General features: G+C 44.6%; 1 protein-coding gene across 4 annotated transcripts in view; it reads left to right on the top strand.

The window, feature by feature from the left end:
* EPHA4 (EPH receptor A4) overlaps positions 1-13,429 on the top strand; it is a 328,329-nt gene that overhangs the window by 116,042 nt on the left and 198,858 nt on the right. For all 4 annotated transcript variants that reach the window (XM_033958139.1, XM_033958137.1, XM_033958138.1 and 1 more), the window contains exon 4: positions 8,585-8,740. In XM_033958139.1, the coding sequence (XP_033814030.1) occupies positions 8,585-8,740 (156 nt within the window). The remainder of the gene's footprint in view (positions 1-8,584; positions 8,741-13,429) is intronic.

Genomic DNA, 13,429 nt, shown 5'->3' with positions numbered 1-13,429 from the left:
ATGCCTATAATTAAGGCATGAGAACTGATGCCAGGCATAGAGCTGGTGTAAATGCCTGTCCTTAAATGCTGGAGATACACATGTATTTTGTAAATGACTGTGTAAATTTGAGTCCCTCCTACCTCTACCTACGGTATATGCACACTACTCCTCCCCCCCCTTGGATTCTATATTTGGTGTCCAAACTTGGGCGTGCTGCCAAGAAGGCATGCACATTAATTGGGTAACGAGCTCTCAGTCATCAATAACTCATTATTATCGATGTTAATTGGCACTCATTAAAAACTGAGCTGTGTGCTGTTTGTCCAGTAACTACTCTCATAACACATATGCCAAAAGGGACATGACCATGGGAGGGGCATGAGCATGTCGGGACATTCCAAAAAGTTATGCAAGTAATTATAGTATACTGGATAAGCAGTCATAACTTGGGCACCAGCATTTATAGCAGGTTTTAATACGCGTTAGTCCGGTGACCAAAGTTAGGTGCAGAAATTGGCGCTATGCACCCTTTATAGAATAATAGCACTGATTTTTTTTTTTGGCGCCTATTTTTATAGCACTATCACTGTGGTAAGAGCAGATAGCATAGCAGGTTTTAAGAAAGTTTTGGACAAGTTCTTGGTGGAAAAAGTCCATAGTCTATTATTGAGAAAGACATGGGGGAAGCCACTGCTTGCCCTGAATCGATAGCATGCAATATTGCTACTCCTTGGGATTTGGTCAGGTACTAGTTACCTGGATTGGCCACCTGGGCTTGATGGACCATTGGGCTGACCCAGTAAGGCTATTCTTATGTTCTTATGACTTTTAAAAAGCTGCAGGAGAGGTTTCTACCACTCGCTGGCGAGGTAAATGCTCTGACACTAATAAAATTCTTACGAGTGTCAGAGCATTTACCTCACTGGCCCATGGGAGAAACCTCTACTGTGGCTTTGTAAAAGGAGCCCTATGTATAGAATTCCCACCCTATGTGAGATATGAGCATATTTAGAAACTAACACCTTGGCAGAATTTCGACACACATATGTGTGTGTGTGTGTGTGTGTATATATCATATATAATAAAAGGCTAACTCGCGCATGCGCACTCCTATTTGCGTGTTCCGTGCGCTGTAGGTCTGTGGCCGCAGGAGTGCGCATGCGCGAGTCCCCAGTCTTACTTCTCTCTGACTACGGACCCACAAAGCCACCGCCGCGGCTCCTCTCTCATCTTCCGACGCAACTGCAGCGCATGAGAGGAGCCGCGGGGGCGCCTTTTAAAACGGCTCCCTTCTCCGCGTGCCCAGCCCCTCCTCCTTTTTTTGCGATCCATCGAGCAGCTACCCAGCCTTCTTCCACCACCTACCGAGCCAGGCCCCGCCTCCCCGGTTCCAACCGACACAGCGCCGCCAGACCCGGACAGCTTCAAATAGGAGGAAATAACATTAGGGCCCGATACTCACAGACCTGCGAGCAGGGTTGCCATGGAAACCCAGCCGCCATAACAAGACAGCAAGACCGGTCCTGGAAGAGAAAGGGAAAGCGAGGCAGAAAATGGGTGAGAACAGGAGAGCAAAACAGTGAGAGGGGGCAAAAGGGGAAGGGGAGGAAGAGTGGGAGAAACCCCGGCCAAAACCAAAAATAAAAACAACCACTGCCACAGAGAGGGAAAGGGACGCTTCCATTTGGGCCAGGGAAGGGTGGGGCTTCTCGGTGGATTAATAGGCTCCAGGGACATGGGAGAAAAGGGGGCTGGAAGCTGAAAGGAAAAAGATGGGAGAAGAGGGCTGGGGGGGGCTAAAAAATGAGTTTGGAGCTGGGGCTGAAAATAGGGGACATGTGAAGGAAGGAGGCTTTAACAGGCTTAAACACTAGAGGGGATCAGGAGTGACATGCACAGCAGGAGCTTAGAGGGCAAGAGAGCTGCAGTTGGAGAGACTGAGGAAGGGAATGTTCAGATAAAGAACAGAGACTGAAGAAGGAATAAAATTAAAAAAAAAGAGACACCTACAGGGAAACACAGGATCAGGAGCATACAGAGAAAACAGAAGTTTGAAGGAATCAGGAACATATACAAAAAGGAGAGCAGAGACCCCTGCAAGAAGAGAAAAAGAGCAAAGAGACTGGGGATGAGAAAGAGAGCACAGATGCTTGCAGGGAGAAAAAGCTAAGCAGTAATGTTACAGCTTGAGAGTGCAAGACTGAGGAAGAAAGCAGAGACAGCGCTACACAGGGAAATGGAGGGAGGAAAGAGACAGAAAGAAAAAGACAGACAGACATATATTCTAGCACCCGTTAATGTAACGGGCTTAACAACTAGTATATATATATATGCCATTATTTCTTCCTTTTATTTTTTTAATCTTTATTGATTTTCAAACTTTGACAGTGCAATACAATTAATTGAACATAAAATACTGCATAAAACGCACAATTAACTACACAAGTAATACATAAAACAATAATTTTCTCCCATCCTCCTCCCAATTATTAATACAATAAGACATATGATGTGATTACAATATTATAATGAAGTAATTTAAATCCTCAAAATACATTTTCCTCCCCCCACCCACCCACCCTGGATGTGTAAGGAAATTTAAGAAAAGGAAAGATACATGACCCTTATTGCGAGATAACAAATGTATTCAATGGGCTCCACACTTTATTAAATGAACTACTAAACCCCGCACATTCCGCATTCATTCTCTCATATTTATATGTGGTACACACATTTGCCCACCAAAATGTGTAATTTATTCTGTCGTGGCTCTTCCATTTATGTGTGACCATTTGGATAGCTATTCCCGTCATGATCAAGAAAAGACGGCTTTTATATTTATCCAAAGTAGGCTTAACGTGTAGTGACGTACCACAAATTATAGCTTCATAAGTTAAGGGAATAGATGACTCAAGAATATGCCATTATTTCAATCATTTTTGCAAGTAATTTCAGTGTAAATTTTGATACTTACTTTATAGAATTAGCCCCAGTGTATCTTTAGTAAGTGTTACCATAAATGTGCTTGGGTTCAGCTGAGTGAACCTTGGGTATGTAGTGGCACTCTCCAGTGATAAGAAATTCTGCTGACAACACATATTGTATTATTTCTCTTGTAAAAATATACTATGGACATAGGGTTATTTAGACAATCACTTTGGATTTGTGGCCCTTTGACAGAACTACACAGAATGAAAGGCGTCAGCCAATCAAGTGGTTTCATTAAACACACTCTAGTACTTTATTAGTGATAAAAGAAGTACAGGGGCATTTAGTGAATCAGATGTTTGAAAACAAAAATAAAGGGAATTGTAGCAGGCTTCCAGGTCTCGCTGCATCTGTGTTTAGAAAGAACTGACGTTTCAGCCAGCATGCTGTGGCTTTCTTCTGAAGAAATGTTGGCCCTTTCTACATAGACGCGGCGAGACCCTGAAACCTGCTGCAATCATGACGCCAACCGTGGAAGCCTAAGACAACAAAAATTATTATAATTATGATTATTGAGAGCTTCTATACCGCTACTAATAACTGGGGAATCAATTCAGATCGGTCTACATGAGTCTCTGCAAAGGCGCTACACCACATGAGCTTCTGTAGAGATGTTACCATATGGGGTTCTGAGGTGTTACAATGCATGGGCTCTATACTGAAATACACAGAACTCTGTGGTGGTGTTAACAGAGTTATTGTGTTTCCCCAAAAATAAGACCTACCCTGAAAATAAGCCCTAGCATGATTTTCGGGGTAGGTTTTAATATAAGCCCTACACCCGAAAATAAGCCCTAGTCGCCTGCAGCCGCCCACTTGCCGCCACGCCCCCGCTGACCCATCTCATCCGAACTGCGAGACAGGAATACCTTATAACATCGTCGGCAGCAATCTACACAGGCTGCTTTGCGGCCTTCTATCTCCTAGGTGTTCCTCTGCCGCATCACTGATGATGTCATCAGCAATGCAGCAGAGGAACGCCCGGGAGATGGAAGGCCGTGAAGCAGCCTGTGTAGATTGCTGCCAATGCTGTTATAAGGTATTCCTGTCTCCCGGTTCGGATGGCAGGGAGAGATGGGTAAGCGGGAGTGGGCGGTACATGGCGGCGGGCAGTGGGGAGCTAGAAAGATGCTACACGGGAGGGGATGGGAGGAAGGGAGGGATAGAAGCTGCAAGGGTTCTGCTGCACAGGGGGATGGGAGGGAGGGAGATACTGCACAAGGGGATGGGTTTGAGGGGAGGAAAGATGCTGCACATGTGGGGAGAGAAAGGAAATAGGAAGAATTGGGGTAGAGGAGAGGAAGGGAGAGATGATCATTACATGAAAAAAATAAGACATCCCCGAAATTAAGACCTAGTGCCTTTTTTGGGCCCCAAATTAATATGACAGTGTCTTATTTTTAGGGAAACACGATATTAATATTGGCATGGTTGTGTCAATAATTCATCATCCTACTTATATGCACATGTTTATATCAAATCAGTTGTCCTATGTATGTACACATGTAATCCTAGGTTTACTATTGTAGCTAAATACACTATTCACTTTTTTTTACATACCCTTTCTGGTAATTTCCATAATGCTATCATTCTGGGTCTTTGAACCACATATAGAGGCTGGAAGTAGTGCTATGTGGTAATTTACTTTTTTAACCACTGGGAACATTCCAAAAGCTGGGTGCCTTTGGTGCATCCTCTTGACACCCTATACATTGTTTTTGTTTATTTTATTTTTTCACCGAAAGGAGCCATCTTCGCAGAAGTCATGTTTATAGAACTGATGGCACCAAGTGCTTGCCAACAGCAGAGATCAGCTGCGCCAAGTAAACTCTGCAGCAGCCGTGCTGTGTACAGGCTGAGTTCCTGCCTTGGAGAGAGTCAGCCAAGTGAAATCTGTCTCACCAGGAGATTTGATGTACCATTTCCTGGCATCCTCGGCTCACAAGTGTCTCTGCCAATCACAGTAGCTGCAGTTCCTCAAATAATTGGCAACCCCCCTCTCTCCCCCCTCCCCCCTCCCCCCCCCGAATAAGCTTACATTGCTCAAGGGCTTTACAGAAGCCGGATAGCTAAGCAGCCATCTCTCTTCCTCTCCTTTTCTTCTTACAATGGGTTACGTAGGATGTGTAAGCATTTATTTGTGTGTGGACACCTACACAAGTCTGTGTATTAATGCCAAGAGAAAGGACTGTTGCTTTTGGATGCTGTGGCAAACGTCTATTTTTTGCTTATCACTCAACTGAATTAGAAACAGACTTAACCGAGCATTGCCAAAGCACTCGTAGCATTTTTAGACCAAAGTGGTCATACGTCTCACCCTCTTTTAGATTCAGGAGAATTAAATGTTTTTGCAGCATGCGATAATCTTTTATCGGGCTAGCAGATATTCTGTCCAAAGATGACTTTGCATGTGCATTTGGCGACCTCAGTGGTCCCTTCCTCATCGTTCTTGTGTTGATTCAACAAAAAATACAGAATCTGGCTTTTTCTCATCGGGCTGCTAGGACCTCACACTTTACTTTCAGAGCATGCAAAAGGGCGATCTAGTGCTACTGCTACTTATCATTTCTATAGCGCTACCAGGCGTACGCAGCGCTGTACATTAAGACGGAAGACACGGTCCCCTGCTCAAGAGAGCTTGGGATCTAGTTGTGACAGACAAACAGGACAAAAAGGGTGAATCTATACACGCTGCTCGGGTAGGGAATTAGAGAGGGAATGATAAGGCAGATAAGATAGGGGAGAATGACAAACAGATTTTTAACTTTGAGCTTGCCACAGAGAAACGTGTCAGAGAACGCATGGCGTTTGAAAAGAAGATTGCTGAGAGAGAAATTCAGAAGATAAGGCCAGAGGAAGAAGAGAGAGTTCAGAGGGAGGAGAAAGAGAAGGAAGAGACAGCTAGACTGTGTATTCATTTGGTTTTTACATATTGTTAAGTTCTTACATATTGATATTGCTCTCAGGTAAACTACTCTTTAGTCAAAAGTCCATAGAATCCAACGGTTCATAGACAACTCGGCGAAAGACAAAGGCGCGCGCCGACAACTGAGCGCAAGATGGAGGCGCGCACCGAAGAAAATTACAGTTTTTAGGGGCTCCGACGGGGGGTTTTGTTGGGGAGCTCCCCCAGTTTACTGAATAGAGATCGTGCCGGCGTTGTGGGGGGGTTTGGGGGTTTGTAACCCTCCACATTTTACTGTAAACTTAACTTTTTCCCTAAAAACAGGGAAAAAGTGAAGTTTTCAGTAAAATGTGGGTGTTCCCGCTAAGCTGCGCTGGCCTGCGCTGGCGCACAAAATATTACATCGCAGCGCACAAGTTTCTCTTCACAGCGCACACACGCGTCGCAAAGGTAAGGGGAGGTAAGGTAAGGGGACGCATTGGGGGGATTGCACTTCCCCACAATTGCCATGCTTCGGTTCCTCTTCTTCCTTCCTTCCTCCCCCCCGCGGGACCCTGCGGCACCATCAACTCTTACTCCCTCTAATGTCGGCCCTGCAGCTCCAGACTTCCTCGCACCTTCTCCCCTCCCCCTTTGGATCGCTATTATTTTAAATGTTATAGCCGCGGAGCTGTATCCATCAGTGGAGATGTCTAACCTCGGCCTGCCCCGGAACTCTTACTGCAACAGTGACTTCCTGTTCCTGCCTAGACGGGCGGCTGCTGCAGTAAGAGTTCCGGGGCAGGCCGAGGTTAGACATCTCCACTGATGGATACAGCTCCGCGGCTATAACATTTAAAATAATAGCGATCCAAAGGGGGAGGGGAGAAGGTGCGAGGAAGTCTGGAGCTGCAGGGCCGACATTAGAGGGAGTAAGAGTTGATGGTGCCGCAGGGTCCCGCGGGGGGGGGGAAGGAAGGAAGGAAGAAGAGGAACCGAAGCATGGCAATTGTGGGGAAGTGCAGAGCTGCAGGGAAGAGTGTTGCGGTACCCAGCTGGAGGGAGAAGGAAGATGAGGGAGGGAATTAAAGGAGATGCCAGGGCTTGGAGCGTAGGAGGAAGGTATGCCAGTCTAAGGGAAAAGGAAGGGGGAGATGTGAGAGCATGGAGGGGGAGCGAAAGATGGAAGAAAAGGAAAGGAGAGAGATGCCAGAGAATCAGGGAAGGGGAGATACCAGACTATGAGGAGAGGTGTGGGAGAGGGAAGGCGAGGAGAGAGATGCCAGACCAATGGGGTGAAAGGAGAGATGGAAGGGGGAGGCATACAGTTTCTGGAAGGGGCATAGAAGGAGAGAAGATGCCATATAGGGGAAGAGAGACGGCAGACAGTGGATGGAAGGAAGAGAGTTACAAGAAGATGAGGAAAGGAGAAACCACAGAAGACAAAGGTAGAAAAAAATTTCTATTTATTTATTGCTTTAGGAGACATGTGTCACTGTTTCTGTGAAGCATTGTATGCAGAGTCCAGCTTCTTGCTGGTTCAATTTAACCTTTGTCTATGTATTTTTATTTTATCCCCCCTTTTACAAAACTGTGAAGCGTTTTTAGCACCAGCCTTGGTGGTAGCAGCTCTGATGCTCAGAATTTTATGAGCATCAGAGCTGTTACCTCAGTAGCTAAAATCCACACTACAGTTTTGTAAAAGAGGGAGGGGTTAGTTTGTGATTACATATTCCTTACTAGGCGAAGGTGTTTTCTGTGTTCTGTGTGTTCGAAAGACATGGTTTTCTGTTAGGATTGACGGTGTAGGATTGATCTGTGCTGGTCTGGCTTGTTTAGTTTTACAATGGGTGTATTGATGTACTGTTCACTGCAATATGTAAGATGCTGCCTTTTCCTAGGTACTCATGTGTGACATGTGGCTTGTTACTAAAAATCACGTTTTTCGTACAGATGGGGGGGGGGTGCCAAAAAATGATGGGCCCCGGATGTTACATATGCTAGGTACGCCACTGTATGTAAAGATACCAGAAAGCTGGCGTAGCAAAAACTTCTAAGTTTTGAGTATTTAACCCTCCCACAATCTCACGGGCACTCGTTTCAAGTTTATTGAGATTTTGATTTAAACGCAATATCAAATATTTTCAATGCGTATAACAAAAATAAATTTGGGGAAATAAATAAAACCATTTGAACCAGTGTTCCCGCTAAGCTGCGCTGGCGTGCGCTGGCGCACAAAATATTACATCGCAGCGCACACGTTTCTCGTCACAGCGCACGATCGGAAGAGGCGTACGGCAGATGGCAGGGCGGCGAGAGGAGAATCGGGCGAGTTGGCTCATAACTTGCTGGCGCCCGATATTTTTGGCTCACGGTGAAAAAAGTTTGCTCACAACACCCGCCCGCTTAGAGGGAACACTGGTTACAACCCCCCCACACCGCCCCCACAACGCGGCGCGATCTCTATTAAGTAAAGTGGGGGAGTTCCCCAACAAAACCCCCCGTCGGAGCCCCTAAAAACTGTAATTTTCTTCGGTGCGAGCCTCCGCGCTGCGCTCAACTGTCTGCGCGCGCCTTTGTCCCAGTGCGCTTTTGACCTGACACCGAATCCAACACCACTGTCATCTGACGACCTCCTAGTATTCTGCTTCACAGCTGGATCCTCATCTGGTGAACATTATGACCACTTGCTGTGTAAATAACACCTTTCACTTCTGTGTCTCCTTTCAGCTTGTAAAACTGGATACTACAAAGCCCTCTCGGCAGACGCTGACTGTGCCAAATGTCCACCCCACAGCTATTCCATTCGAGAAGGCTCGACCTCCTGCACCTGTGACCGTGTCTATTTCCGAGCAGAAAATGATCCTGCCTCGATGCCCTGCACCCGTAAGTTCAATAATTCTTCTTGTTTCTTGCTTCATGAATAATAATGTTTGCAGTGAGAGAGAACCCCCCCCCCCCCAGCGAGGCGCATTTAGCTTCCCAAGATGCCCTGTTGCTGACAGTGGCAAGCAGTGAACAACTGAGGTGCATCTCAAAGGGAATATTGTTATATTAGGTGCAATCTTATATCCCACCAAATCCTCATTAGTTAGAGTTCTAGGTGGGTTACAGGGAAAATGGCTGAAATCTAAAAATGAACAATGCAGATGTCTAAGTCTTCTTCTTTAGAAATAAGGCATGTATGTATTCAAATTATTCCTGGACCTTGTTTATTTATTTGGATATACCTCAAGATGAGTTACATTAAGGTACAGTAGGTATTTCCCTGTCTCTAGAGGACTTAACAATCTGTTTGCATCTGAGGCAATAGAGCAGTATGTATCACAAACTGTGTGCCGAAGCATACCAGTGTGCCTCCTGAGATTTCTGGTGTGCCATGGCACACTGGCAAGGAGGAGAGTCGTCCACTCCGGCTGCCTGCCTCCAGGACGTGCCTCTCGCAGTGAGAGGCACGTCCTGCAGGAAGTCAGCCGGCACAGATGACTCTCCTCCTGGTCTGCGTATCTCCTCCTCTCCCCGCACCTCCTGGATCCCTCCACCAGCGTGTCACGGCCAGATGGGCACTTCCGGGTGCCTTCCGGCCGGGACACTGGATTTAGTGTGCTGCTGGCTGGAAAGTTTGCGAGACACTGCAATAGAGGGTTAAGTGAGTTGCTCATAACCACAAGGGGCAGCAGAAGAATTTGAAGCTGCCTTACCCAGTAATGTAATGTAATGTAATTTATTTCTTATATACCGCTACATCCGTTAGGTTCTAAGCGGTTTACAGAAAATATACATTAAGATTAGAAATAAGAAAGGTACTTGAAAAATTCCCTTACTGTCCCGAAGGCTCACAATCTAACTAAAGTACCTGGAGGGTAATAGAGAAGTGAAAAGTAGAGTTAGAGGAAAAATAAAAATAAAATAAACATTTTAACAAGACAGCATTGATCTAAATACTTTGGAAGGTAGAAGAGAGGAGAGAAAGGAATAGAAGCAGAAGGGGGAGCCGTTGAACAGTAGAATTCTGGAGAAATTTAAATGATAGTGCTGTCACCACTGAGCTACCCCTCCACCCCACTGTTTGAACGATTCCATCCTGCATCGCAAACTATAGTAATATATATTGGACATGCTACTACACTCAGTGGCATGATACACTTTCGACCATATATTCATGCTTCATAGAGCATGCTTTATAATCTGTAGCTTGGAACATTTGATAGATTTCTTAGAGCTTTAAGAAAATCGTTTTGGTTGTGGGACTTCATTGTAAGCAACCCAGTTTGCTATACATTGCTTCAATGCCCAAGTTTACAGCTGTCAAAGGTCTCTGCTATGCTGACTTGGCTAACTTGAGGCCACATTTTCTCCTCTTGATAAGATGTGCTTTTAGAAACATCTAATCCCCACAGGCCACAGCTAGCTACAGTGCGGTAAATGACTTGACTTAATCAGGGATTAAATCAATTGTTCGGCTCTGTATTCATGTTTTGTGCCGTGTTCAGGTAAACGTTATGGGGGCAGCACCTGTAACGGCAAAGCGCACAGATGCTTTTTCCTTGTATGCTTTGTAGCTATTTTTCAAAGCAAAGTTATGCAGGTGGCTTGCTTTTGAAAACCAACTAGCATAAAAAGTGCACATTCTTGGAGGGTGATTTTTAAACAATATAATGGGTAAAGCAAAGAAATAATATAACCTCTAGTGGTCTTTTACCTTCTGTCCATGAAGGACAAAGCACAGCTGTTAATTACGCATTTAAAGGAGAAAAAAAGGACCTCAGATATATGCTCAGACAGAGATTTGCTCTTACAGCAGTGTATTGCAAACTACATAGAGTTAGAAACATAGAAACAGAGTATGACGGGAGAAAAGGGCCGATGGCCCAACAAGTCTGCCCACTCAAGAACCCTCCCTCCCAACTAGTCTACGTAGTAACATAGTAGATGACGGCAGATAAAGACCCGAATGGTCTATCCAGTCTGCCCAACCTGATTCAATTTAAATTTATTTTTTTTATTTTTTCTTCTTTGCTATTTCTGGGCAAGAATCCAAAGCTCTACCCGGTACTGTGCTTGGGTTCCTACTGCCGAAATCTCTGTTAAAACCTGCTCCAGCCCATCTACACCCTCCCAGCCATTGAAGCCCTCCCCAGCCCATCCTCCTCCAAATGGCCATATACAGACACAGACCGAGCAAGTCTGCCCAGTACTGGCCTTAGTCTGCCTAATGTGTGCCTCCTGAAATTCGAGGTGTGTCGCGAGACGCTGGGGAGGAGGAGAGACGCTGGCTGACTGCCTCTCGTGTGAGAGGCATGTCCTGTAGGCAATCAGCTGGCGCCAGCGCCTGTCCTTCTCTCTGTGTCTTCTGTGCCGGCACCCACCCATCGGCAGTTCAAGGCCCATCTGGAGGGCCTTCGCGCATGCATCGACATGATGATGTCACGCATGCACGTGATGTCATCGCATTGACGACAGTGCACTTCTGGATGCCTTGAGCCGCGGCCACTACATTTACTGTGCCGCAGCTTGACAAAGTTTGCGGGATACTGTCTTACAGAGTGGATTTTGCAAAAAACAAAGCCCCTCCACATTCTGTAATTTTCTAAAGTAGTTCTTTCAATAATCAAACATTTGTCTCAGCAATTGGAAAGGAGTTCCAAAACCTGTTAAGCATGAAGATACAAGTTTTTTATTTTCAAGAATTCTAGCCAACGTAAGATTGATGCGATTATACACCACACATGCTTTTCCAAAGATCTTACAAGAATTTTTTGAAATTTATAAACCGAAAAGAGAGCTTAGATCGGAAAATGGGATGAAATTAAGTTTGAAGGGAGGAATGTCTATCATGCATGTTAAGATCGGAGCATCAATGATATCTGTGGCTGGTGTGGAATTATGGAATACCCTGCCTGGTATTTTGCGATTCTGTATTGGGAGGATGAACTTTAAGAAAATGCTGAAAACGCAATTATTTGCCAGTGTCTTCCTATGCTAATGCTTATTCCTCTGATGATATCCTCTTTAGAATTCCCTGTCAGCATGTTGTATTTCTGAATTGATGGTATTAGACTTGCTTTACATGCTAATGTGAATTGGTGTGGCTATCTACTTTAGAATTGATCATTTGATTTGATGTATATGTGGTTTTGCCTTGATTTTGATATGTTATATTGGGGGATGTCTATGATGTTGTCCACAATATAACAACAGGGTGAAATTCAAATAAAGAAAGTTCCCAAAGGGCTGTGAACTGACAAAAACAAAAAAGGAAACAAAAAACAAAATGAAAATGCCTTTAAACCTCGAAGGTGCTCAGAACCAAACCGGGGCAACAACCCTTGTAAGGACTTTCAAAGAGTCTATCATTGCACCATCCTCAAACGGTAGAAAGGTATTTAAATTTTGGTGAATATCTTTTTGTACTTTTTTTCTTCTTTTTTCTATTAAATGTCCATTTAAAATGTCCAATGCTTAAGTGAAAACTATGATCCTCAAAGTAGGCAAAATTTAACTGTGAGTGTTTAGGAAGCCAACTTGCTACAGCAGGTACAGGTGGGTCCTAACGCGTTTCGCCGACAGGCTTCTTCAGAGAACCCCCATGCTGATGGAACATCAAGTTCAACAACTTCCTAAATCTTCACTTCTAAACCGATTGCATTTCCTGTCAACAGGTTTAGAAAAAGATATTCACCAAAATTTAAATACCTTTCTACCGTTTGAGGATGGTGCAATGATAGACTCTTTGAAAGTCCTTACAGGGGTTGTTGCCCCGGTTTGGTCACTTTCTTACCATATATTGGTTCTGAGCACCTTCAAGGTTTAAAGGCATTTTCATTTTGTTTTTTGTTTCCTTTTTCGTTTTTGCCAGTATGATGTTGTCCAGACATGTCTACATTATATGTGAAAATCGCAGTTAGGAATCCCTATGATGTTTCATGGCAGAGTACAAGAGTGGTTTGCCATTGTCTTCTCCTGCACAGTGTGTGGCTCCACCTTGTTGCTGCCAAATAAAGGGCCCCTCAGCCTACAGCACCTGGTATTTCCAGGTGGTCTCCCATCCAGGTACTAGCTAGGTCTGACCCTGCTTGGCTTCCAATAACAGTAAGAGTGAGCCTATGCAGGATAGCCAGGCTGTAGGCATAAATATCATATACCTTACAAATAAATGGTTTTTTTGGTTCAAATTTCACACATCCTATAGCTATCTGCAAAGGCAGTCTTGTTTCTGGTATGAACTTATTTTTAACTCATTTCAGTTGCCGCTTGGATAAATATGTCCTTTCTTGTACTTATTGTTAAATGATCGAGCATTCAAGCCCTATCTTGTCAAAATACTGTTTATCAAAATGTAATCCTCTTCTACCATACTTCAGTGGCTGAGACTTTTGCTTTGCACATAATCATTGCTGCTTCAGGAGTAGATTACTTCAGGGAGCAGCTTTCGGAGCTCCTCTCTCAACAACTGACGTGATGCAATAATGGCAGAATGCTCTTATACAAACTCTCATTTTTGAATCTACCAGTCAGCTTGTTTATTCACAGGCATCAATCAAAAGTCCTCATTCAAAAGGGCTTCAGTAAATC

This window comes from Geotrypetes seraphini, chromosome 9 (genome assembly GCF_902459505.1).
Source record: "Geotrypetes seraphini chromosome 9, aGeoSer1.1, whole genome shotgun sequence".
NCBI classification, from domain to species: domain Eukaryota; kingdom Metazoa; phylum Chordata; class Amphibia; order Gymnophiona; family Dermophiidae; genus Geotrypetes; species Geotrypetes seraphini.
Note: the sequence above shows the minus strand (reverse complement) of the source record. Positions and strands in the feature narration are given on the sequence as shown.